We start from the raw sequence: 27,948 nt of genomic DNA on the forward strand, positions 1-27,948 counted from the left end.
ATTTTACACGCACTTTTTTTTTCTGGAAATGCATTTTCGCGAACTTTTCAAACCAATGATGCCATTCGACGCGGCGACGCTTCCTGATTGCAAAAACTCACTTCCGGCCGGAAAATTCGGCGGAAAACGCGAGAAAACTGTAAATAAATGAAAGTGTGAGGGAGACGGATAGCGGTAAAATGCATCCATCTCATTTTCCCTTGAGCAAAGTAATTTTGTCCAGAATGTGCATACACAGAAAATAAAAGTTCGTAGCATTGTTCGTCAAATTTCGTGAAAGGTTCGTAACTCCAATGCTTTTACATGGGAAAATTTACCTCCATGTTCGTAAAATGGGGTCTCACTCCCAGGGAGGTTAACCCCATTATACGAACCTGGAGGTGAATTTTCCTATGTAAAAGCATTGGAGTTACGAACCTTTCAAGAAATTTGACGAACAATGCTACGAACTTTTATTTTCTGTGTAATAACTTCAGGGTGATTCAATTCTTTTTTCTTCTTATTCTTTTATTAAAACTTCTCAGGGCCGGACTTTGACATCCACACAGCCAATGCAATCTTTTCTAATGCGTAAATAAAAAGATCTCTCTCAGATTTCGCAAGTTCCTCCTTAATTTTGCACATGAAGTGACTCTCTAGCGCCAAATGGTACTCATACAAGATAAGGTATCGTCAGAGGTGAGTTTTCTCTTAAAATATTTTCGGAATTTGGCAAAATTTTCCAGTATTTTGAGTTTTTTTTGCTTTGCCCGGAAAAGTCGAGTTTTTCTTTCCATTCGTTATCAGTTTAGTCATTTGTGTATTTCCCCTCTTGTGATTAGATGTCCGACGAAGAGTCATTTGTGATCCTGGGCTCCAGCCCTACAGCTTCAATTGAAAATCTGGCACGTTCGTATGCCACAGAAACAGCCACAGGAGATTTTTCATCCCTCCCGGAAAATTCACATACCCCGGACGTGGTTGATGCCAAAATGCCATCTCTGGAATCGCAGGAAGGTGCTGTGGGCGGAATGGTGCCAAAGGAGGAGTCTCTGAAAGTTAGCACAGCGTCATCTGATGCAATCGACAGTGTTAAAATGAAAATAGAAGCTCCCAAGGCCGAAGAAGCGAGTCTCACACCGCCCAACTTCCAGCTGAATTCCATCGTTAGTCAGGCATCTCTTGTGAATTGGCCTACCCAATCTCAAGCACCGCCATCGCTGTCAACGAGTCACTTCAACATCTACAGCGAATTCCCCAGCATGAGGGGGCAAAATATCGCCTCATCTGACATCTCCAAGCTTGAAAACTTCTACTGTGAACACAATCAGCTAAAAGGTAAGCAACTTTCTCGCATTTTTTTTGCTTCCTTATGCCCCAGGTGATGAGTCATTCTTCATTGTTTTGACCTCTGTCGTCCAAAGAAACTTGTCTTTTCTCTTGAATTTCGGGGCGAACAATCTATGAAAATTTTCCATCTACTAATTTAATGAGGAAAATTGATTTCTTGATTAATTTTCTATAAGATGTGATGGGGGAAATGGAAATTCTTGCATTATGTGAATTGCAACATTTGCAATCAGGTTTCGTAAGATTTTTATTCTAACAAGGTGAGAAGAGTTGCTTAAAGTGGTGTACCTACCATAAGAATTTAAAGAAAAAATGAACTTTGATCTTTAAATCAAAAATTCTCTCACTAAGAACTCTCAAAAGGTTCTTCTTAGAACTTGCATTAGGTTACTTAGAAAATATTCTCTACTGAATTTATGTTCGTAGTAATAATTCTCATTATCCAGTCAGTAATTGACATACATTGATAACAGATAAGAGAATAATCATTTATTTACCGTCTTAAAAATGATTTCTCTTCTGTGTTTCTTTCAAAACACAGCTTTTATGTACTTTTCAAGACTAAAATCAACAGATTGAACTCCAAGATTGGTCGCAAAAAAAATCATGTACACCTAATTGAATTTCTTAATCTTGCTCGTGCTTTTTTTGTAATTTTATTCTTATGAATCATACTTCTGTTAAAGAATTTTCTTTTTTTTTTAACTTCTGACGTTTTTTTCTTCTAAATTCCGGATCTTTTGCATTAAAAATAAACCTTAGAGGAGAGAAAGGAACTCCATTTGATGGTTGAATGTCAACCAAAAGAGCACAAATAGTTGGAGTTTGTTCTGTATTGTGAGCTATTCTCTGTGCTATCTCTGTTGATTGTTTAGTATCAGATCAATGGTGTTTAATTGTGGAATTATGCGAGAGATGGATTTATCTTCAAATGCAGCAAGTGTGACAGCAAGAAGAAATATTTGCACGGGGATTCTCACATACAGATAGATCTTCGGGGGAAAAAAAGGAAAGTGAGTCAATTTTTTCCCCGGGGAAAAAGATTAAAAGTGCTCGATTGTCTTTTATCAGGCTCTTCATATCACAAATGAAGTTGCTGTGGTGATAACGTGTGGTATTTTATTTGGGAATCACATTTGTTGAGATTCAGTAAAACAAGGGAGGAAGAAGGGGTGGAAAAATAAACTCGCAATGTGTTGGGGAGATAGAAAGACAAAGAAAAAAAGAAAATTGGCCGAATTTCTGTAGTAAACTAGGCTAAACATTTTCCTGAATTCTTCTTTTTTGGAAGAATATTCTTCCTTTTATGAAATTTTTGAACATTTCATCCTTCATTTGATGGCTTAACATAAAAATCCCATCGATACTTGGAGGTTTCCTGGAGTTTATTGTGAAACTCTTATGATGCATTGCAGAGAATCTACTCAACTCAAATAAATGCTTGCGTCAATATTTTGCACTTGCGGAAAAATGGCAAAACGAAATCCGGGAATTCAAGAAGCAGCAGGATTCATATCAGACACACGTGCTTACGGAGAATGAGCGCCTACGCGGTGTTGTGGAGCAACTTGAGGCACGTCTCCGGGAGGTGGGAACAGATGCTGGTGCTGTCCATGCTGAACACAAGCATTCTATTGAGGCACTGTGTGAGCAGCACAGCAGGGAAATCCAGGAGCTCCGTGCACAGCTTGAGGCAGCCAAGGCGATGCATTCGGAGGAGGAGCGAAAAAACTCTGCTGATGCGGAGATCAAGTTGCGGCAGGAGGTGGAACAGTTGCAGTTTGCAATGGGTGAAAAATTGCGCATGGCCGAGATGAAGGAGAGTCAGTGGCAGCAGGAAGTGGCGGGATTGACGGAGAAGTACACCATGGATATAAATGAGGTGCGTCAACGATTGGCACAAGCACAGGCCAAGGTGACAAGCTTGGAGGAGGAATGTCGGATTTGGCATGCTGAGAATGATTGCCTAAAGGTAAATCTCGTGGCAGCGGAGGAGCTGAATAAGAAGCTGCAGCACGATCTAGGAGCAGTGAGTCAGAATATGGATCAAATTGAGGCGTTTAAGATGCAAGCGGAAATCTTTGAGAGGGATTTTGAAGCAGAACGTGCAGCCAGGACGGTGTTGGCGGGTGAGAAGGAGCAACTTCTAGCGGATCTGCGGCTCTTGCAGAATCGCCATGAGCAGCTAATTGGTGAAATGGAGGGAATGCGGAATCCACGATCGGTTGTTAATTCAGGTTACGGACTCATGAGACAATTCTTGACCTTTTTCTCTGACCTCTTTCAGGGATACCCACATCCGGAGTCCCAGAGAACACGCCAATTTCGCTGCCCCGTCTGTTCGCGGCTTTTCTTGGATTTGAGCACCTTGAACAGCCACGTCAACGGTTGCCTGGACAATTCGTAGAGTGGGCCCCATGGGTGGCCGTTATTCTTCGAACATTACATTTTCAATTAAAGCGGGAAATGTGCTCTCGCGGGATTTCCCGAAGCATATTTCATGTTTATTATTTTAAATTCGAGTAGCAATCGTTGCGGCACCCGACAGCCCTGTGTCAAAAATATTGGCGCACGGCTCAATAATTGTTGTGTGAGTGATTCAAGGATGCTCGAATCACGCGTTTTTTCCATGATTTTCCTCCAAATTGCGTGAGATTCCCCGGAACTAAAGAAATATCCGATTTTATAAGACTCTCGCGAGTTTCTCTGCGACTCTCTTTGACACTTTTCCTATAGACAATTCCACATTTTTTTTTATTTTAATAAAGATTGTTTCTCTGACGCCCCAAGACGATTGCACTCGAAACGAACCATGATTTCCACAAAATATATTTTACGAATTATTTTGACATTTTATCCAGGCAATGGTGGTATATATTCAGCCTATTAACCATAGTTTTAGAGCATTTTTAGTGATGTAGAGAAAAAGGGGAAAATTTAACAAAGAAAACCTTTTAATGGAAACCAAATTTTTAAAGAGAATGAAATGAAAGTCAAAACTTTTCAAATTTTTCTCTAAAATGATTTTTTTCTGATTTTGAAAGTTTGAATTGAAAAGAAAAGTAATATTTTTAAACAAATTTTATTGAGAAAAAGAAGAATTAATGAATCAAAGTTGTAAAAATATTTGAATTTTTAATCTGTTTTAAAAATTTCAAATCATAAATAAATAAAGAGATTTTATTAAAAGGATTGAAAGTATATTGAAAGACTGAAAATTAAGAAGTGATTCTGAATGGTTAAAGAGCTGTACATGATGAAAGGTAATTCTTTGCAAATTTTGTAGAAAATAAAAAAGAAAAAAAATGTTTAAAAAAATAAAATGAGAATTGGAAAAGAAATCAAACCTTTTAGTATTTGAAAAATTAGAAAAAAGAAAACATTTTTATGTGTTTAAAATAAAAAGTAATTATCCTTTCAAATTGTTTACCTGTTTACATCCCCATTGGTGTAGGCACGAAGCTTCTCCATCAAAATGACAAAAAGTGAATGGAATTGAAGATGAAAAAAATTCTCAGTGATGAGGATGCGAAGGAAAAGAATAAAAGGCTCAATCACATTTTGAATGCTGACATTTAATAATAATTATTATTATTTACAAAAGTGTATCCATCTTATATCAATAATATAAATATCTTTTCTTTCACTTGCAAAAATATTTCGTTTTTCTCTCCCCATTTTTTTCTCACTATAAAATATTCATTTTGTAAAATTGGCTCAAAGGAACTGACAATTTTTATTTTATTTTTTATAATTCATTCGTTGCTGATTTGTTGCGCTCTCTCGTTGTGGGTGAGCGCTCATGGCGAGCAAAAGGAGGTCTCGTGGAAGAACAGAAAGTTTGAAAAATGTGACCCCATCCCCGCCAAAGTGCATAGAATTTCGAAAAATGACTTTTATTTCAAAGGAATTTTCAAATTAGGATGTGCCAATGAAAAGAAAAATTGTGAAAAGCAAGGAAATTAACGAGACTACACAAAATAAATTAAGGTGACATGAGTATTTTAAAAAAAAAAATCTTAAATGCATTCTTTTATTCTCCTGCCTGATGTGGATGTCTGCTTTGCGTGTCAAATCCCTCAAAGGATGACCCTAAAGAGGGATATGGCATGCGTTGGATTTGAAGAAAAATGATTTATCAAACATGATTTTTAAAACCAAATCATTTAAAAAATACTGCTCTAGTAGGAATGTGCTGGCTTACAAAACTATACATTTTTTGTGGTTATTCTTGTGGTTCTTCATTTGGATATTTAACTGCGAGCGATGGAACGACTGAAACTGTCGGATTGATTTTTGTTACATCAACATCCCCAAGAATTCTAATTTTCCTCAATTAATATAAAAAATATTATTTTTCAAGCCATTGCAAAGAATTAAAAAAATTCAAAGTTTAGATTCTTAGAAAAATTTAAAAGAAAATTTATTTTAAAAGAGGATTCGTAAAATCAAAGATTCAAAGGAAATTAAGGCTGCTTTACAAGCTCAAAGTTACTCCTTTAACAACTTCTTTTACTTACTGAAAAGTTCCTTTTTCCTAATTCTGAAATAACAAAATTTAAAACTAAAATAGTTCCTAAAATCAGTAGTAGGTTTACCCTCACTATAGCACCATCTCAGCGTAATCAGTTCCATTCATGAAAATAAATTTCTTTATCAATAATTTCTTTTAAATATTAATTTTAATTTCAAATAGAATTTTACTTTTAATTTTCTTTTTTTATATATTCAATTCCAAGTCCTTTAACGTTTTTGGATTAACTACTAAACTATCCTATATAGGTAAAATTTTCAGTTTAGACCTATCCTCTTTACCAGGATAATACTAAAGTAACGTAAACTTTGTTTCCTAAAGTTCAAAATATTTTTTTCTTTTAAAATTTCACTATTCCTTTAAACGGTTTTACGTTCAAATACGTATAGAAAAATATTTTTCCTATTTTTAACTCAATTATTGATTGATTAATTGATTTCAAAAAAAATCTATGAAAACTCCGTTATTAAAGTAATTTAATTTAAAACTTTGCAACTTGGTAAAGAGAATGGGTTTGTAGTAAAATCCAAACTTCTTTCTGTGATTGTCTTTCCGCGTTACTTTTAAAATCTTTTTATTTTCCAATTCTTTTTCTTATTTTCTTTGCGAATTTACTGTAATATTTTTATTTCTTCTAATAAATTGCCATCTCAGGAATCTTAACGATTTTACGGTCATTCGTAACATTTTTACGTATAAAGTTTATTTTCTTTGTTAATTTAGGAAACTTCTCATTTTATATTTTTAATTGTTTAATAAAAAAAAGAATTAATAAAATCAATAATTGCCTCTAACTCCTTCTCAGGACAATCCGAATAATTTCAGTCGCAACACACCACATTTTCTTCTATCAATTCAAAGAAGTTCAAAATATCGAATAACATTACTGTTCTTAGTTTTTTTTTTTAAACCTTTTTCTACAAAAAAAAGGTAAAAAAAGAAAATAATTACAAAAATTCGCGATGAATATAATTCACCATCACCCCCTCTTATTTTGTGTTATTTTTTTTCTTTCTTTCGGGGTGTGTGAGGGGATGAAAGGAAGGAAAGCACATACGGTGGGAAAAAAACTCCAGCCAAGTTTTTAAACCGTATGACGGAGATTTCCTTCCTCCATCCTCTCATTTTACCTTTGCCAGACTAAAGTATAGTCACCACCCCCACATAAGTTTTTTTTTTGTTTGTATAAATGTTTTTTTCGGTGTATATTTTTTCTCCCCATTTTCCTCCCCAAAAAACTTATTACATTATAATGAAGAATTTATCCCTCCATCGACAATTTCCTTATAACAACACACTAATATTTTCTCGCTTTCTCACTCCCCAAATGTCCCATAAACACTACAAAATAATTTAGCACTGAGACTAGATGTTATCTAATGTAAAATTATACATAATATGTACATAATATCATAATGCGTAATGTTTTTATCAATTGAAACGTCCTATATCATTTTTTTTTACTCTTTTTCTCTTAAGTTTTTTTCTTTCTTTTCAATATCCTTTCTCTTGTATTGGTTACTTTTATTTTTTCACTTGGTTTCATTATTTCTTGCCCAACATTTGTCTCCACTTGTCGAACTTTTCGAATTCCTCCTCCAGCAGTAGAGCTTCCACACATCCAGTAAAATACTCATTGCCAAAACAATTTTCTCTGCAAACATAGAAAGAAAGAAAAAAACACAAAAAAACTTTATTTAAAAAATTATCCTCGTAAAAATTTCACCTCAAAATTCAAAAAAAGGTGCGAGGTTAGAAAAGATTTTTTTTTTTCAAAAAAATTGTAGTCTCAAAAAATATAACAAAAAGTCGTCCCACAATTTTGTGGGTGAGTCATAAAGTTATTTAAAAAAAAAAGGCTGATTAATAAAAATGAAAAATAAAATTTAGAACTTAGGTGAAAAAATCATAAAATTCTCAAAGAAACAGAGACGCCTAAGAACGAATAACAAAAAGTTCTCAGAAATTCATTTAATTCAATCGCAATTTCAAATTCTACGGTTCTACACAGACTGTGTAAAATAAAAACCAAGTCAGGTGAATAAATTAAGTGATTGTTATCTGCATATATACACAAAAATTAAAAATTCGCAACACGTAATTAAATTTGCAAAATGCCACTATAAAAGCCACCACATAGAGTTTCCCATTCGGTGTGGTTTCTGCATGAAGAAAAAGACGTGTGATGCAAGAAAATGAATTAAAAAGTGGCTTTTTGGGGGGCTCGTCAATTTGCCAACTCTAATCGATTTCTTGCTCTATTGAGATGTTCATTCATAAGCAAATAAAATGCGAATCAAATAGATACAACGCTGGTTAAAAATACCAAGAAAGGAAATTTAAACACTTTAAACGATCAAAAAATAATAATTTTTTGCATTCCCAAAGAGCACGGCGGTTCCCGGCCGTATTCCATTTCGGCCAAAATGTATTCCGCGCGGGATTCCCGCTCAGGCACCGTATGGTGCACCATATATGATGGTATTGGGAAAAATTTGGTACCCAAAATCGGGTCGTGGCTCCATAGCAGGTAAAATTTTACGCCTAAATTAGGGAATACCATAGGGATATCCGTATGGTGTCTGGAAACAGCCTCTGCCACGACTGAAAAAACTCCTACATGTAGGCAAAATTTTTGACATTTTTTTTCTCTTTCCCTCTCACTTATCTTTCTTTCTCTCAAACACATTATTTTCTCTACCTAATGCTCTCCTTTTACAATAGTGTTCCCTTTTCTATTTTGCCTCACCGGGAGGCAAATGGCCAAATTTCATGGAGATGTACTTTGGCAAAAATACCTCGTCTTGGCAATAATATTCACAAAGAAAAATTCACGCGTTTTCACGCGTGAAAAACATATGCGAGATTGATTTTCAGATAGGATATAGATTAGAAGAGTCATAAATGACCTTCTCATTTCATAAAAATTAATATTTCTTTGAAAAATTAGACAATTAAAAAAAATCAAATTATACCCACATCATTATGCTTATTTAATACAACATTGCATTATGTTTCTTATGCTAGAAACATTATTAAAATGGCATAAATCGCTTTAGTTTTCAATAAATAAACTTTTATAAAATATCCATGCCACGTGTAGCTGAAAATAACCTCAAAAGGACAACCATTCGTCGAATACATGAAAAAGCTTTGCATTTCAGTACAATTTTCTTCAGCACATAAGAGCATTTTTTATGTTGCTGACGCATTTGCTCTAAGAAATCATTGGGAAACACATCTTGTATTCAGCATTAAAAATGATAATTGAAAAAAAAATCAGAATTATTAAAAATCTACCTGAAATTGGGAGGTCTTTTCTTTAAGCTGCATTATTGTTCCCTCGAAAAATATGCTAATGCTAATTGCTAATTCTTCGAAAAGTCCAAGAAGTATCTCTCATATTGTAAAAGAATTACATGTTTTAAAACTTTTTCAATGGAATTCTAAGAACAATCAGGTAGATATCTAGTTTTTATTACCGGACCCATTTGCTAACTAAATCTTATGTAGGTAAAAATAATTAAAAATATTTGTACCTAATATTAGGAAACTTTATAATTATTCAAATCAAATGATTATATTAAATTCATTAAATTAATAATGACATTTTTGCGAAATGCGATAGTGTTTTTATGTTGGTATTAAAAGAATAGTTTTTATATTTCCTTTAAACTAATAATTCTTTATATTATTTGGGTGGCTTTTTAGTTAAATTTTGAATCATGTTTTCTAAAAATAGGGTGGTCATACCCAAAAAATGACAGAATCACATAAACAATCCTTCCAAAATTATTTAATTTCAAGAAAATCCTAATAAATAGCGATTTTGGTACCAAAAAGAGCATAAAATTATGTTCAATGATACTCAATTTAATCCTTAAAATATGTTTCAATGATTTCTTTTGTCTATCTTTTGCGAAAAATTGTAATTTATCAAAGATTTCGGATTGTTTACAGTCCGTAGCTTGTCCGGAGAACATCTTCCCGGATACATCCAAGAATAGGTAAAGATAAAAAAATTATTTTAAAACACATCATAAATTCATAATTTGATTAAATTTTAACATAAATTTAGAAAACTATCAATAAAATATTAATTATGGATTAATACTCTGAAAATGATTTGAATATTTTATGATTATTATAAAACCACGTGTTCTGATATTTTAAAACCAAAATTCACGCGTGCCACGCCTGTATTTTGGAACCAACGTTGAGCCGTAATCTCTAAATTTTTTGGATCCAAAATTCACGCGTAGCCACGACTCTGTGTTGGTACCAAAATTGAGGCGTAGCTACGACTCTGTGTTGGTACCAAAATTCACGCGTAGCCACGACTCTGTGTTGGCACCAAAATTTAGGCGTAAACTCCGATTTTTGTTGGAACCAAAATTCACGCGTAGCCACGACTCTGTGTTGGCACCAAAATTGAGGCGTGGAGCAGACTGATCACGACTGATTTTGTTAATTTTAGATAATTTACAATTATTTTAATCTGAATACATCTGATCCATCATATATTATCTAAAACTAATCAAAAAAAATTGCCAAATATTTTTAATTCTTCAAAATATTAGAAATTGTACTTCAGTCGTGGCACACTCCGTGAGTTGACACCATATGGATAGGTGTATGGTTATCCAAAATGGCTAGAGTCGCCGGCGTGCTCCTTGGGTTAAAACCGTGATAAAAAGAATTAATAAAAATATAATATTTTTCATCTCTGTGTCTTCAAGAATAAAATGAAAAATAATAAGAAAATAAATAAAACAAAATAAAATCATACCAATAAATGGTAACAATGAAAATCAAGAAAAAACTCCTGGATTGTGTGTTAGGTCTGGTCGGTCTGGTCCTTCTATCCATTCATTATTCTTTTGCATTTTAATTGGTGGTTTCATTATTACTTTTATTTTTATTTTTTATTTTTTTAAGTTTTTTTTATTTAATTTGTTTTTTTTTTAATTAAAAAAACAAAAATATACATTGTAGAAAATAATAAAAAGTGATGTAAAAAATAACATGCTTTTAGCTATTTTGTAGGATCTTTTTTTGATTGTTTCTCTTTGTTGATTTAAGTGCTCATTTTGTTTTAACTAGTTTTTTTTTAGTTTTAAAATTATTTAACCACATTTGTTTAGGTTTTGTTTTTAGAGAATTGGTTCGGCACCATTAATAGCTTTAACGTATGTTTTTATGATCTCCTGCTCATCAGTCAATTGTAACGCGTCTAAGCATCCTTTGAAGTAGTCTGTTGTGAAACATCGCTTCCTAGAAAAATAAATATATCATTTTGCTAATTAATTTTCTTTGCCGAAAAAAAATTGGGAATTTGTTGAGATCTGAAAAAGAAATTAGCACAATGTTCTGTGTAGGTGGAAAATTCTCTTCTATTTTTATGATATTTTTAATTAGAAAAGAATAAAATGCGTCAATAGAGCTTGTTGGGTATGCAACAAGTGTGTCCTGTGTGGGTTTTCCTCAACCTGTGTATGAAGGGCAATTTCCACCCCACAAAGAAGATTTTATAAAAGGAAATTTTTATTTTATGTGAAAATATTCCATAAATTTGATGACAGCTAAATGAGAAATTCTTCTTTGGCCAATATTTACAGAAGAAATTCCAAAGCAACTCACAGTGTGTTATAATTTACGATGATCCTTCAAACTTAAGGATCTGGCAATGAAAAGTTATTTTCTTGGAAGCATATTCCATAGCTTTTTTTTTACAATTAAGCAATGAATTTCCTATACTGATTAAAATCTCCAAATCAAGATCTTTTTTTTATTTGCTGAGAAAATTGCATTTTGCAGGACCTTGCATAAAAACACGTGTCTTTGAACTTTAATATTTTGCTTTGGGTTGCATTGAAGTGTGCGATTTTTCTGAACCATTTCAATGCCACTAAACAGGCAATTTTTACACTTGGAAAAAAAGATTAAATAACCCCTCAAATTGCCAGCTGTTTAGCACAATTTCAAGAAGAGAATCTGATGAAATTTTCGTTCCAGTTTCACTTGCTCCGTTTTTTTCGAGCGCTCACACTGCCTCGCACAATTACCAAGACAGCCCCGAGGCGCGCAAACATGAAATCACGTGGAGTGAATGATGGAAAGATTTTGCATTATGTCCAATAACAATCGCTAATGAGGCCGTAATGACCGTAATGACAAATATTTGGTCAAAAACACCAAACAAATTAGTTTTCGCGTTGATTTAATTCATTATGTGGAGATTTGTTTTGCCAAAATGTAACGCACATGTTCCTCGCAAATATTTTCTCCATTTAGCGTGGAAATTTTTTGGGAATTCTCGCAATTTCATCCTATTTAGGCGCATTACTGTAAAGTAGAAGCTTTAATTGACTAAATGGAATGGAAGATAAACAAGGGAAGCTAAAAGGAGGAAAAAATCTTATGGAAGACTTTCCCTTTTCGGAGCAATGAAGAAGATGAAAAAAAAAAGAAATATTAATCGACAAATTAATTAATCATCGTTAAATATCCTTTTTTAGGAATATTTTATGACCCTTCGATTAGTTTCCTCATGACTATGAATTCACAGCAAGAAGGTCAGAATCCACATGGAGTTTTGCTCATAAATTTAATTGCTATTTTATGGAATTTCTCAGCCAAAGAAATTTCTCATTGAATTGGAGAGAAATAGAAAGGAATTGGAATGTGTTTTTAAATGCGAATTTTCATAGAAATTTTCTTTTTTAGGATATAGATTTGATCTTATGCTTGATTTCAAGAGATTTTTAATAGATTTTAATATCAAACCATCTTAAGAAAAGTTTCGTATGATTTAAAGAAATCAGTTTTTATTTAGAACCTCTTTTTAATTTTTTTTCAATTGTTGGTTTAAAAATTCTCCTTATCTTTATCTCTAAAAAGACTCCAAATTCGAAAAAAATAATCGGTATTACGTTTAATCACCAAAAACTACTAATTTTCCATTAGAATTAGATAGGATAAATCGGCGAAGATTTACTCAAAAATGCAAATAATGACGTCACTCTTGTGCTTTTTGTCTCTTTTAAATCATAAAGCTTAAAAGTATCTTGTCAGATATCATCAAAATGCTTTTATGCATTTAATGAGATAAAAAACACAATGGTAACGTCATTGTTTAAATTTTTGGACAAATCTTTGTCAGTCATCTCAATGGAAAATGGGCGTTTTTGTTGATTTATTTCTTTTCTTTTCTTCCTTTTCAAGATTACGTGTCCTAATTGATTCCACGAATAAAGTATGTTTTTCTCATACATAAATGAGTAAATTCTTTTAACATAATAGCTAAGAATAAAAAACTAACTAAGATACTTTATGTAATATTTTGGTGATTGATCAAATAAATATCACCCCCCCCCCTCTCCTGATCTTAGCGCAAATCACAAACCTCTTGAGATCATTAGGAGTGTTTAAACGAAGCAAATCAAGACAAATACTTCCGTCTCATTCAACATTGGCAATAGGAAAGTGTTTATTTGAAAGCGAAAACGAATTTATTTGCACAAGTAAACAAATAGGAGGTGATTTGTCTTGGCAATCATCGGATTTTAGTACCACCACAGCACAACTGCTGTGAGACACTGAATTTGATCATTTCCATGAAAATTGCGCATTCACGATTACGGCGGTGTTTTCACTTTGCAGCATTCTTCAGATGGTGCCTGCATTCCAGCAAATTGGCTTTTTGTACTCTGGTGTGCTTCCCACCCAGAGTCGCACCATATAGTCATTAAGTCAAACCACGCTTGTTTATTGTTATCGCGTGGCCAAAGAGGTGGTGGTGGTGGTTGTACAAAGAGTACTGCATTGTGAATGGATCCCCTTGAGGGCTATTTTTGTCCCTCAGAGGGGTTTTTTTTGTGTACGGAAGGTGCGCAAGAAAAAGGAAGTGCTCAACATACTTGCATAGTGAGTGAAGCTGAGGTTCCCGGAACAGTGAGTAGCAATCTTCGCAGATCCTGTCCAGTCGGAAGAAGATGGATTTGTTGAAGACACCTTTGCATTCAATGTCAAAGAACGAGCTCCTCTTGGATAGCGTATGATGCCTCGGGAAGGACACGATCATTGGAACCAAAACAAGTATGAGTGCCAATGATAGAAAGAGATTTTTGGAACACATCTGTAAGAGATTTTTGGAAGAAGAGAGAGAGAAAAAATGTCAGACAATTCTCACATTCATCAATGGGAAAGGGGAAGTATTAAAGCTAAATTTAGGCCGTCATTTTGATTCTTCACCCCCTATTATGCTTATATTTATATATACAAAGTTGGACGAAAAGTTCTGGAATAAAAAGATTTGAATATAAATGATTTTTTCAACTTTCTTGTCTTTTAATTTAATTTTAATCAAACAATTAATTTTCTCTTTCTACTAAACATAGAAAATTTACACAAAAGTCATAAATTCTTACATTATAAATTCAAAAGCTCAATTCCAGAACATCTGGCTCAACCACAAAGCCCACAAAGTTGGTTATATATGTATGTATATATGGTAAAAAAAACATCCAGCATTAATATACTTGAGTGTGGTCGTGGTGATGATGGGCTCACAACGTGAATCAATAGAAGAGGCATAAAAATATAGAGTTTCAAGATCGATTTAATTGGTATCGAGTGGCAAATTTATGGTGCAAAGAGTTAGCAAAATGCCGTCAATGACGCAAGAGACGCATCCGCCACCCTCCCGCCACTTAATTGCCTTCACTACACCATCCCGCGCGATCTCATGGCAGGGAGTCCATCTCGAGACAGTTTGCAGAAATATAGTACCCCCCTGACTGCCCCATCCTGCCAATCTGCTTCCCGCTTTTTTTCTCACAACCTCTGCGTGTGCATCCAAAGAGTCGCGCGAATGAATCACTTGTTCAAAAAAGAAATATCACACAGACCGCCAAGGCGGTCACAAGTGTGGAAGCATGTGTTGTTTATTTGCCATTGCATATCTCAATATTGGTCATACATAGACGAACATTCTCTCGCAAACTCTTTACACCCCCGCGCCTCCCCCGCAGCATTATCATACATTAAATGCTTTTAATATGCTCAAAGAGAGATACAAATAAATTCCCAATAAGATACAAATCTTCCACATTTATGAGCGGATAGTTTTGCTTGTTGTGGCTTTTTTTCTTCTTCTTATACTCCCTCCGCAGTGTCATTTATTTTTAATTGAAAGAGATGGTATGGAAAAACCTCAACTTGTTCTCCGACTTTCTCATTTACATGCTGGCTGGTTTGTTTCTCCGTCGCGCGCGCGTGCTTTTTTTTTCCTCAAAGAAATTGCACTTCTTGCCACTCAAAATGATGATTGCCATATGACCTAACCCTTCAGTATAATGTGAATTCAGTAACTTCTCCCGCTACTTGTAACATTTTTTGGTAGCTTTTTCTAGCTGTGATTCTTTTTTTTAAGAAATAAAGAAGTTCTTAAAAAAAATTATGTCTTAAAGAAAAAGGCATAAAAGCTCTAAAAGCTCAAAAGAAGTATAAATGTCCTACTTATATCCTGCAAGGTATCATCCACCCCATTCTAACGTCTTCAACTTGTATAATAAAATAAATATACGAATGTAGATTACAAGAAAGCATAAGACCAAAATGGCGCCACATCGACTACAACCAACAGCACGTGACTAAATGAAAACGAAATGGTTTTCCCTCATCATTATATGATTAAATAGTTATAACGAGCGAGCGAAGCTATTTAAAACCCACCATGTACAGTACCCCGCAATTTATCAATCACATCACAAAAGGATGTTTACAAATTACGGCGGAGCTGCAATTAGCACTTGTGTGGTGATTTCACATTATGTACGCGAGTTTTCTTTCTAATAATTCCAAAAAAAAAATTCCCGCATTTCACTGCGTCATTTAACTCCGCAAAGAATGCAAATTGCTCCTGAATTGAGTCATTCTCACCTCCGCAGTGATTACGCGCGCGATAAGTGAGATAGACGTTTAAATTTTTGCAAAATGGTTCACAATTAATGGGTGTGATACAATTCAATTTGCAAGATTCACTTAATACATTTTCACCTTTCAATTAGCACAATTGAGGAAAATTCTCACACACACAGGCTCGACCGGTGAGAAGAGATTCACAGCAGTGAATTTTGTAAAACTGAAACAAGGTGAAGTATCAACAAACGGAATTGAGCAATTAATTTCTTCTATCGTGATTCATAAAAAGACGACTTATCATTTTAACAATCTTGCGTGAAAATGCTCAGCGTGCCTCTCTTTATGGCTGAGAAGGAAAATTTTCTACTCGGTCAGTGGCGTATACCGTGGTGTGGGGTCACCATGGCAGTCTATAAATTTGAGAGGTATATAGTAATATTTTTGTAACATCAAACGTACCATAATCTCGAAACTTCCGCTGAGAGATTTCAAAAGAAATCTCTGCCATTTTTGCGCGCTTCTCTCTGCCAATCTACGCATGATAAATGTCCCCCAGACAATCGTACAATTTACACGCGATTAAATAAATAAATTAAACGAATAAACCAATTTTTTGCCCAAGGGAAAGGTGCTCGCTAAAAGTGTGGTACACACTTTATAAGAATTATAGAACTTTTTAATTTTTTAAGCAAAATAAAAAATAAGGTGCAAAATAATATCTGAATTCCTCCACTAAAAACTTTCAATTATTAAGGTATTATGAAGTGATTAAAGTATAATCTCCCTGCCTATGGGTTTAAAAGGTACATCAAATTAATAAAGACATTTAGCCTTGATCTTTACTCAATGGGTGTCACCACGATGAAAATGTTTGATTTGGGTCTTTAACCTGAAGCCCCCAAAATTAAATGGAAGCCATGAAATTTTATTGTGTGTTTTCCCTGCAAACGATCGCGCGCGGACTTTCGTGCTGACTGCTGATCAATTAACTGCGGTGGATCCATTGAAATTCATAACTAAAAAAAAAAAGAAGATAAATACAAACTCCCATGGCGTATTTTCCCATCGGAGGAGTTTCCTCGGATGTTGGCAGATTTATTGCTATGGCACTGCACGTTATCGATCCACATGATCCGCTCATTGAAGTCGCGATCGCGTGTTTTCTTTCGAAATTTGATCGGGATTGTCTCATAAATTCCTGGAAATTACGTGTGCTTTCGCAAGAAGATGCATCTCGATAAATATTCTCACCAATGTGTGGTATATTACCACCATGAATCGCGAGGCGAAAAAAAAACTTATGACGATGGAAAAAGAAGAATTACAATTTAAATCCTCAATGGAGGTGGTCTTGGTGATCTTTTTGGACACCGCATATGAAATGCGTATGCGACGGTTGAAGGGTTAAAATAAGATCTTCATGCGGCTGCACTCAAGAGCAACAGGCTCTCATTCGCTCTCTCATACAGAATCCGACTTTTAATAAATTGCTTTATATATATTTGCTGTGTGTTGTGCGCTCAAAAGCGCAAAAAAACGCCAACGATGAAACATTCAATATCAACTGTATGGGTTAATTTATTATAAAGCAATAAATAAAATGTACTTGTGTTCAAATGTGCTCCTCTGATGGGTAAGGGCAGTACTCAGAAATTTTAGGGAGAGGGCCCTGCTTAGGACCAAAATATTATTATATAATAAACTTGTTTACTTTCAATACTTATGTATAAGAAATTAATAGAAAGGCATTCATGCTGAGTTTGAAAATAAATTACCACAAAATCTCAAAATAATCAACGTTTATGTTTTCCAAACAAGTATAAGGCTAACGTCATCGAAAGGCAATAACATTCGTACTTTCATGCGCTGATATGTCTTACCCAAGTAGACAAACTAACAAATGAAATAGTCACAAAATATTCCTCAAAGTTACTTTAATTCCCGAAAGCTTTTCAAAAACCTCTACTCCAAATAACTTGTTGCGTGTGTTTCGAGTTTATAGTCTTTTCGCGCGTAAGATTTGGATCTGCGGCATCTTTTGATTCTGAGAACGATGATGACACCGTAGCTAGTGAATCATTGCCAAGATCTCTAATAAATTTCCATTCTCCCCAGAAAAAAAATGCTTTTTCACATTGTCAAATAAATATGTTTTCGCTTTGACCTCTTAAGATCAAATTCACATCTACGCGTTTTATTAAATTCGGGCGTACTCAACCAGATTTTCATCGCGCACGCTATCAAATGGCGATGACAAGATGAGAGGCGTGTATTCTTGGAAATTAAGGCAAAGAAAAAGAAACTCTCTGGGCAAAATATTTCCGGAAATCGCGAAGAAGCAAAAAAAAGAATCCCATAAATTTTTGTCAGTGCGGTGATGCTGAGGGGGCTATATATACATATAGTCGCGGATGGATGTCTGGTGTTGTGGAATTGGCTTCCCTTGAAGCACCATTGCGAATTAATCAATCCAGTACGCGGCAGAGAGAGGCTGATGTATGGCATTCGCGTTGACAAGTGTCCGATTATGCGTCTCTGTATATTCTGCGTCCATGCAAGCAACGTCTTTTTTTTCTGGTATATTACATACTTCTGAACGCACTCCACTCTATGCATTTTAATTGACGAAGAGTGCAATCAACATTTAAATGAATGCAATTTTATGTATAGCTGCTGTGTACACACCCATCAGACTCCGTGGGTTGTGAGAAATCGCCACGCTGCGATCGTGGCCTCAGCCGGGGAGTTCGGGCCTGCGTTCTTGGTACCATACTGTCTGTTAAAGCAGTCTATTTTCGGAGAGACTTGTTTATGGTGTTTCCACCCATTAATTACATCAATGGCTCTATGTAAAATAAATACCGCATGTGACTGTTTCTCTCTGATTTTTTTTCTTTCTTTCTTGTTCCTTTCATTTTGTTAATTTTTCTCTATAAGAGCTGCCGCGCGCAGAGTCTCCATGGTGTCTCCAAGAGCCCCGAGACGCGACCAAGCTCAAAATCACGCGCAGGATAAGAATGCGCGCGCCGAGCTCGCCAACAAATCAATTGAGACTCACTGGAGACTCAATTGGATGGGCAAAACAAGCACCAAAAGGCACAATATACCCAGAGAAAATTCACAATAGAAGCCATGGCCATTGATGAGTAATGGTGAAATATTTGCATTTTATGCTGCAGAAGCATTTTTTTTTTATATAAGCCAAATCAAGAGCTTGTGCAGATGAATTTTGCTAAATATTGCATTTTTTACGCTACTTCATTGAATTTTCAAACATTTCTGTTATGTTTGCATTCCATACGGAGTTTCATTTTGGATTTTTGTACATTAACGTTTTTGTTACTGATTTTTCTGAATTAAAATTCTCAAGAGAGATTCTGAAGAAAAATCTTTCAGAATTTTTTAAAGACTTTCATTTGAGATTGTCTGTTACTAAACATATCTAAATTGAGTTTATATATTACGCAGTTTATTCACAAAGCATAAATCATTCATAAATTCACACAAAACGTATTAATTTTATAAATTTTCAGTTTATACTGATCAACTTTTTCTTGATTAATCAATCGAATATTTTTTAACTTACTAAGACTGAATTCTTTTCATGAATAAAACGAATTAATCTCATTATGGTGATCAAATTTCAACAAACCTAAGTACTAAAAAAAATTATAAATATATCTCCAACAGTCCTAATGAAATATGATGTGTATGAACCTAAACAGTTCTAATAGCGTTCCATTTATAACCCAAGACCAAATAAGTTTCTAATATAAGATCAAACCCAACAAAATCTTCCTTCAAACTCAATCACATAGGAAGCCCCCAGTGGATTTTGTTCTATTAATATAAGAACGCAACACTTGTCGTGTTAAATGGGTGATTACTACAAGGACAAAGGTGACACTGGACCTTCATTCAAGTCAATTTCCCGCACTTCCTCTCGCAAATCTCAGTTTTTACATGCCCACGTGTTTGCACGAGAAGAAAGAATTTCAAGGTTCCAGAGGTCCATCGAGAGTACCGTTCAGGTGCAAAACAAAGAATTGCGCTCTTGGGGGCAAAAAAAAAGGCGCGTGATAGCAATTGCGGTGTAGAAAAAAAAAGAAAACGCTAAGTAAGTTGCGTGGCACGCACAATCCCGCGGGGCTATGCTGTGTGTTAAACCCCTGAGGGCCAAATCTTCTGGGCGGTGCCTCAAATTATCTCCTCGCGCTGCCGATGATGTCATGCTGGAGCTATGTCGATGAGAATCCTTTGGTTCTGACACACCGCGCGAGTGTGGCTGATCTTCTGGGTGATCGCGGTACTCACAGAAGACTTGTCTGGTGCTTGAAGAATTTTTCCGCAGAAATTCCCCAAATCATGATCTCTTGACGTTGTCTAAGTCATTTCAGGTATAATCTCATTCTTTTTGGTCTTTTTTTTTTGCCCTGATCTCGGTTAAGGTGATGGGGTGATCAGTTTAGCAATCACGTGAGACCTGTCTTAAGTAATATTCGCCACGGCTCATTGTAAGCTGTCTACAATGGTGATGTCTCTACATCATTCACTTATTTTGTCAAGTTGCCCATTGACTCGGATTCTCGGCGTGATGCTGTGTCCTCTGTGTGTTGTAAAAAAAAATAGTGCCCGAAGTCGTGCCAACAGGGTGAGTTAGAGAGCATGCCGATGCGAAAGAAGAGCTCGAGAGAAACTTTTCTCAGAACATCGCACGCCTTTGTTCACACTTTAGGACTGTTTGAGAAAAAGGGGGCCCCAAAATTGCGGACTAAAGGAATTTCTTCATTCTTTTTCTGGGTGTATTTCCTCACCATGGGTTGAACTTCTTCTTTTTTTTTGTACCACCACACTTGTTTATGTTTAGTGCTTAATATGAAATTAACTCATATGGCATTTCTTTTTTTTTTCACCCGCTCCAAAATGCCAAACCAATGCGCTATCTTTTTGATCTTTCCCTCGGGATGTGCCTTCACAAAAATTCCCATCGAATGCCATCATCATGTTGAGCAAACATAGCTAAGAATCCTCCGAATTTGACACAATTTTTCTGCATTTGGGGTTTATGGTGATCATAATGAAATGAATATGTATCTCTTTTTGTCTCCAATGCCATCTTTTGGGACAAAAATAATCTATAGCGGTGTGTCAGCTTCCATTTTTTTCTTTATGCCTTTAAGAAGTTTTTAGTGTGATGATTTTTATTACATTCTTCGCTTCTTCTAATTCAATTCTCTTATGAAAATCTATCCTTTGCTAATTTTATCAATATTTAAAATTCCTTTGCGATTTTTTTTGCAATTAATTGTAATAATCTTACTTGATAAATCTCTCCTATCTAACTTCCCTGAGCAAGGAATTTCGCAAAAAGATTTTTTTTTCATTCAATTTTCTTCACTCATCAACATTTAATTCGACCAATTTAGCGAATGATGGCACATATGATATAAGCCACATAACTCATAATTATATTTTATTTTTAACATTCCCCATTAATTGTGTGTTGATCACATCGTAAAAGTGTCCGAAAAAATGGAGTGCTCGAAGCACTAAAAAACAATTAATCGATGATAAATTGCCCACTCCACGTGTACGATTTTGCTGTGCCAAGAAATTTTTTTTAACATGTCTTTTACAATCATTCCAATTATCGTCATGATCGTTAATGGATACCGCACAAGAAGTTCATGGAAGATGGATTTATGGATATTTCGTTTATGGGATTTTTTTAAAGTGCTTTCTGCGTATTTTTTAAGGATATTTTGCATTTGCCCGAGATCGGAAAATGAGTTTTTTTTAAATTCTCTTTGAGAGTATTCGACAAAAAAATGCCGGAATTATGTTAACCCGGATATATTGCATTTATTTTTAGGTTTTATCTACGCATTTACGTCAAATGCATAAAAAGCTAGTCAGATATGATTTCTCATGGATCTTTCTAGAACATGATTTAAATAAATTTCATAGAATGTCTAAGAAAAAAGAATCCTGGAAAATCCGGATTAATAAATTTTTTTTATTCGGATTTAGAATTTTTAGGAGAGAATAGTTTTAAAAATTATCCTGATACATAATTCGTTTAAAAAAATAATACAGTTGTGATAAAAAAAAATTTATGAAAGAACTAAAAAGATGAAAATGTTAATAATTTCCTTTTAAAAACTTAAAGAATTGAGTAAAGAGATCATGGAAAATATCAAAGACGTAATAAAGATTAGAATAAAAGAGTGAACTATCGACCAAGATCAAGAACGATGACTAATATGTAGAATATTTTGTATACAAACTATAAGAAAAATTGATTGAAGTTAAAACATCAAGATCAGAAAATCTCAATTGAATACATTTTAAATAAAAAAATTTCAAGATTGACTTCAAATTATATTTTAGATAATCTTCAATCAACTCTAGCTAAAATCGATTATTTATTTATTTTTAAATATTTTCCATTCCTTATTCATCGATTGAGTTAAAAATGTTCCCAGAAATTATCTATTTACGAAAGAAATGAGACATGACGTGTACAAAGCATAGGCTAAAAAAGCGAAAAGTGAAGGATTTTCTATTATAAAATCTTAGAGCTATTGAATATCAACTTACATTTATATTATTAAGTATTTTGTGTGTAAAATGCGTACAAAACTAGTAAAGTAATCCAATAAATTGGGGTTTATCCAAATCGGCGGTGTATAATAAATTCGTCTTCACCTCCTATAAGACACACTTTTCTTCAGTCCAATTGTCACACTTGCTGGGATGAATGGACAGACTTGTCCTCTGCTTTCTCACACCAAAACCAAAATCACGTATTGGAGTCGAGCCAATTTGATGAATGGGATGGACTCAACTGTGCAAGATTTCTTCAACTGATAGCACCAATATCACCACCGAAAGTTAACAATACGCGGTGTGGAGAAAGACGAAAAAAATGCTGGTGGTCGCACTTAAGAAAAGGCCGCTGAATTACAACACAAACAATATTTTAGATGTTGTACAAGAGTTGTAACAAAATAATAGCTCTCTAAAGGAGACAACTAAACAAAGCCGTGATTATTTGTAATAACGAGAGAGAACAACACACATTAAGTGAAAAAAAAATAGTTATGTAGGGAAAAAGGGAATTTTATAAAATTGTCTGTGTCTCAATATTGTCTCTCTTGTGGAAGTTGTCTTGTTGTATTTTGCTTTATGGTTCTTCAATGCAGTTCTCACTGAGCAGTCACAGAAATTAAGTGAAACATTGCACAATTAACTCTTTTTTTTGCACCACAGAAGGGGCCACACATTTACTCTCAGACTTGGGTATTTCTTTACTTTTTAAGTACAATTCTCTTCATACTTCACCGACATTTTTGCCAGCATTTAAAAGACTTTTTTTTCGGAAGCAACACTTTTTCTTCAACTCCTCTCCTCCGTATATAACTTCTTTCACAAATGGATTTTTTATTTTCTTCTCAATCTACTTGGTTACGTTTTTTTTTGCGCAAATACACTGTGCGAGAGGTATATGTATCGACTTGAAAGTGCGGCCTTTAAGTACGAGAGCGACGGGCGTGCAGCGCAATAATATTCTTCTGTTCACATAAAGATCTCGGCTACCACTAAGTCAAAGGTGCTCAATTCAACTGCTTTTATAAGGACTGGCAGCAGCCAAAGTGTGCATGAAGTATAGTTCCATTCAGATGAGAAATATATCGCGGAGAATATTTTCTTCGTCGTGTAGCGCAAGAGTGGCATGAGCCCGCAACAGCTCTGGCGACCATCCATAGCACTGTTTTTTTCATTTCTCTGCCTCTTGTACTATTTAATTTGTGGTCAAACGTTGTATATATATAAATCTGCACGCTGAGAGAGACAGTCGCGAGATTAATTGGAGGCTATTTCTGATGATACTATTCGCTCTCTCTCTCTCTCTCAAATATTATGCTTTCCCGCGAACTCCTCACTGAGAGACCGATGATGCCCCCTGTTAATGTGAAAGAGCTTTTTTTTAACCACCCAAGAGGCCCGTAAACCTACAACCCAACCCCCCCAGCCACATATATGTATCTATGAATTTCCCATAGTACAGAAATAGCCTAGAGGGTGTTCGTATTTCACGCGCTACAGCTATATGTAGCATCTAAAACGTGTCTGCATACTAAGTGGATTTAAATGGTAATTGAGTGAGTAATGGATGATTTATAGGGATTAGCTGGGGTATATATAAAAAAAATCATGATCCAGTTGTATGGAAATTTTTTCGATCGCGTATTGATCTCACTTTTGATCTCACCATCAATTAATTGGTATTCATGATTGAGAGTGATGCTGTCACAAGTAGTTTTTGCTTCGCACTAATCCCGCATCATCGATTGGAATTAATTTTCTGCCAAGAAAAAAATCTTCTGCAAAATAAAAGACTTAAGAAATATGTTTATGCAGTTAGGAAGTCATATAATGTAATATGTATCCATTTGAGAAGATCATTTTCACAAAATTTAGCTTTTTAAGAAATATGTATAGGTATATGTAATATATCCCTCACGTGTTATTATGGATGTGAAAATTATATTCTATGTTAGGCTACAATTCTTACTCTGAAAATTTATCGTGTCAATTTTATTAGATATACTTTGTGATCAGAATAAAAGAACCTCCGTTTATCTTTTCAGATAAGAGCTTTTTCTGCTTAAATAAGAATAAGTTTATGACCTGATAAGAATAATTTTGCAATGTTTTAGAGCCAAGCATAAAAGCTTCTGTAAAGAAATTTCATTATCTTGATTTAAATAAAAATGTTTTGATATTAATAATAATATTTTATTAAATATCTCTTCAACCAGCAACAAAAAAAATACTTTTGGGTGGATTCTGATATGAAATGCAGCCTTTCTATACAATATTTCCACAAAGGAAGTTTGTGTGAAAACAAAGATGTTTTTTCATCTGAATTTTTCTTTTAGAGAGTTTTCAGTGCACAAACATACAAAAAATATATAGAAAAAGAATTGTGGGAAAATCTTACGGAAAGTTTGCGTTTCATATCAAAATCTAAGCATTTTTCTACATATTAAGACAGCATAGATAAATTGCAGAGAACTACAAAAAATCTTTTTTTTTATAAAATTCACAAATCAAACATTAAAAAGCATTAAATTATGCTTTTTTAGATTTTCAATAAAACCCAGAACAATACAAAATTCACCAGAATATGTGAGCTGAATCTTTTGCGTAGCATCGACAACAAAAGACCTATTAATCATGTGAATAGGCAATTGCAATTCTTCACTGGGAAACTTCCGCTACCCATAGTTTCAGGGTCAGGAAAAGAATACATACATTGCGAAAAGTTTCCTCTGTCGGAAGCTTCGGCAAAAATGTACTTTTCCGTTGTGGGAAATTTTCCAAAATTCCGCGATCACTTTGACTCACATTTTCCTAGCAATTTAGCACCGGTGTCGTGAGGTTAATTTGCTACATATAAGATAATAGGCGGGTAATTAAATGTGCGACAGACTTCACTGTGCGGGAGATGATAATTGCAAGAGTCTAGCGCGCGATACTTTTCATATGACTCACAAACTCCTCTTGGTGATCACCAAAAATGAAAATTTTTCAATATTCGCATCTCTCGCTAGAAATTTTGCATTGATGAAAGGATAGCTGAAGCTGGACGAGACGAGGGAAGATAGACGAGTTAATGAATGTTCGCGAGGGGGGTCAAAGCGACCCACAGCGCGCGCTTTCAAACAACTTTGCGCTTTAATTTATGAATTATGTAGGCAATTGTGTTTTGTGAAAATTTCTCACACATGCATCATCCTTGGGGCATATAGAAGGAAAAAAAATAAAGATTCCAAATGGAAAACACTTTGCACAACCAATTAGGGATCTTGCCGTGTGATGGAAATGATTTATTCTGGTGCAATGCACACATTTTTTCCGCCACGTCAGTTTTAGTTGTGAAAAGTACCGAGAAAAGTGTCGCAATTATTAACTTCCATATCCATGGGATTTTCTTACACTTTGATCCGGTGATCTTGCTCCTTCCTTTCGAGAATTCTACGAAGATTCTGTCTTACGACGATCAAGATGCTGATACATGATTAAGCTTTTTTTTTCGCTTCTTCTGCCGCGTTTTTGAGCGAACTTTGGCACTATGGTACGTCTTGGGTGATCGATCAACGATCGATCCGCGCTACTACTGGCTAATTACAACGAGGGGTTGAGGTTGGGGGAGACCTTGAGAACCTCGAAAAAAAGCACCAGAAACGCACTTGAAATGTTCACGCACTACGTTCAATTGACCAGAAATTCTTTCCGAATGCCTCGGACTTTCACACAGCAAACGGATGTAGCCCATTAGGTCTCTCTCGTGACTCGGAGCGTCTGTATGCGTTTCGGAGTATGGCCGCGGTAGATCGGTTGGCGGCCAATTGCCCGCGCGCTCATCATCGCACGATCCGCAATCCCACAGAGAGAAGCATTGCGAGCCATAGAGGCGCCCATAGAAAAGATGTTGCCCAACGCATTTTCCTCACATCGCCACACAGAGCTTCTATATAGCTGAGTGCGAGAGAGGTACCCCAACATACACCGTCCACTTTACAATTTCACGCGCGCACCTAGGTGTTCCCTAGGCGTGCTTGCGACGTGACATAATGAGGTGAGGTGAGGTTGTGTACCGGAGGCCTCTAAGCAGCACCCAAGCATATTGCCGCGGACAAGTACAAGAGCTCGAGGTGAGGAGAAGCGAAATGAAGAGAAAAAAAAGTGATCATACGATCGGTCTTAATTGAGCCGCGATTACGTGATGCAAATGGTAAGATCGCATTCGGATGATGGATCGTATGATTTGGAATTCAGAGCAAACACCACACAGCAAAGAATGCACTTACATTTTAGAAATATAATCTCGCGCTATAGCACTCTCGAAATGGCTGCGAGGGGAAAACCTCTTGAACCTTTTGCACACCACCAAGGGCTCACACAACAAAATATCTATATGAGAAGCACTTTGAGAGCTCACTAAGATGCTCCGACAAGCATCGACTTACCAATGAGGAAGGCACAACGGTGGGATGCAATATTTATAAAGGATCCCTCCCCGACAAACCCCAAGTTCACATGGACACCCCCTGTGATGCATACACCCTCTTCTCATCCTCTGTAGGAAATTTTCTTTCTTTTTTCCCCGAACATCTCAATGGAGCAACTGGTAGACAATCATCATGCTGGAAGACACTATGATTGGCACCCCACGGTGGGTGGCAAATTACATAGCGCAATTCTTCAAACATCTTCTTCATTACGCGATGATGCCAATAATTTCGCCACATTTTTTTTTCCTTTTTTATTCCGAGATCCTCATCTCGACCCTTGATGAGCCACACACAACATATAGCATTACAACCCACACGTCCTCTCGGTGAATGTCGTCACAAATACACCCCCTTTTAATCACGCGATACACCGCACCCACTCATTTCAGCCATCTTGCGTGCAATTTTTGCGGAAAAATAGAAAAACACCCCGCAGGCTCCCTGACGGTGACCCCAGTTGTGGCCAAATCGGGGTCAGAACGGGCGGCGTGTGCAAAAATTACCCCAAAGCCACATTAAGTCACATAGGGGTTAATTCCTGCTGCGGAATCGCGAAAGTTTGAGAATTGAGCACGGGCTCTAAGTGAGCACTTCTCCACTTAGCATAATTAGCATCTCAGCGTGGTATCGGTCGAGAACAGGAGTTTTGAGATTTTGCAAATTGAGATGTTCATGAAATATATTACATTTTTTTTAATAAAATGTATTTCCTAATTTCATTTTACTTTCCTTATATTCTTTTTTTATTAAAGAAAGAATCCTAACTTTTTTAAATATGACAATAAATTCTTATTGAAAAAATTATTTTCTGTAAAGAATGTTTTTTCTTTATAATTTGTCCCAAAAATTCAGAAAAATTTAGGTCGAATGGAAAACTTGAAAACTTTGGGAAAAGATTTAGTTTCCTTTAAACCCGCTTCCGCTCTATTGACGTCCCCGGAAGGAGGAATATTACTCCTACAAAAATCACTGCGAATTACCGTCGAATTTATAAATAAAAAATCGTATTGTTCTAATTCAATACCAAAAAAAATGTAAGAAAGAACAATAACATTTACCTTACAAATTTTATTCAAA

At 35.3% G+C, this 27,948-nt stretch overlaps 6 protein-coding genes across 12 annotated transcripts in view; 5 read left to right on the plus strand and 1 right to left on the minus strand.

The window, feature by feature from the left end:
- LOC129794093 (GPI mannosyltransferase 3) overlaps positions 1–27,948 on the plus strand; it is a 1,193,052-nt gene that overhangs the window by 1,030,188 nt on the left and 134,916 nt on the right. The gene's annotated exons all lie outside the window — the stretch shown is intronic.
- Positions 1–27,948, plus strand: part of LOC129794120 (cytoplasmic tRNA 2-thiolation protein 1) — a 1,132,104-nt gene that overhangs the window by 969,240 nt on the left and 134,916 nt on the right. The window lies entirely within an intron of this gene.
- LOC129794129 (plasma membrane ascorbate-dependent reductase CYBRD1) overlaps positions 1–27,948 on the plus strand; it is a 1,128,201-nt gene that overhangs the window by 965,337 nt on the left and 134,916 nt on the right. The gene's annotated exons all lie outside the window — the stretch shown is intronic.
- Positions 1–27,948, plus strand: part of LOC129794176 (cuticle protein 8-like) — a 500,748-nt gene that overhangs the window by 337,884 nt on the left and 134,916 nt on the right. The gene's annotated exons all lie outside the window — the stretch shown is intronic.
- On the plus strand, positions 502–4,985 carry LOC129794101 (NF-kappa-B essential modulator). The gene is made up of 4 exons (XM_055834715.1): positions 502–678; positions 822–1,317; positions 2,745–3,553; positions 3,617–4,985. The coding sequence occupies exons 1-4, from the start codon at positions 646–648 to the stop codon at positions 3,734–3,736; spliced, it is 1,458 nt and encodes a 485-aa protein (XP_055690690.1). The 5' UTR covers positions 502–645; the 3' UTR covers positions 3,737–4,985.
- Positions 10,653–26,833, minus strand: LOC129794180 (ion transport peptide-like). Of its 3 annotated transcripts, none has more exons than XM_055834834.1 (3): positions 26,668–26,833; positions 13,783–14,000; positions 10,653–11,137 (listed from the first exon to the last, which is right to left on the minus strand). In XM_055834834.1, the coding sequence occupies exons 2-3, from the start codon at positions 13,998–14,000 to the stop codon at positions 11,017–11,019; spliced, it is 339 nt and encodes a 112-aa protein (XP_055690809.1). In that variant the 5' UTR covers positions 26,668–26,833; the 3' UTR covers positions 10,653–11,016. The 3 variants fall into 3 exon arrangements, with proteins under 3 accessions (XP_055690809.1, XP_055690806.1, XP_055690807.1); XM_055834831.1 differs by lacking the exon at positions 26,668–26,833 and adding an exon at positions 15,599–23,400; XM_055834832.1 differs by lacking the exon at positions 26,668–26,833 and adding an exon at positions 22,388–23,399.

The sequence above is a fragment of the Lutzomyia longipalpis genome, chromosome 3 (assembly GCF_024334085.1).
Source record: "Lutzomyia longipalpis isolate SR_M1_2022 chromosome 3, ASM2433408v1".
In the NCBI taxonomy this organism is placed as follows: domain Eukaryota; kingdom Metazoa; phylum Arthropoda; class Insecta; order Diptera; family Psychodidae; genus Lutzomyia; species Lutzomyia longipalpis.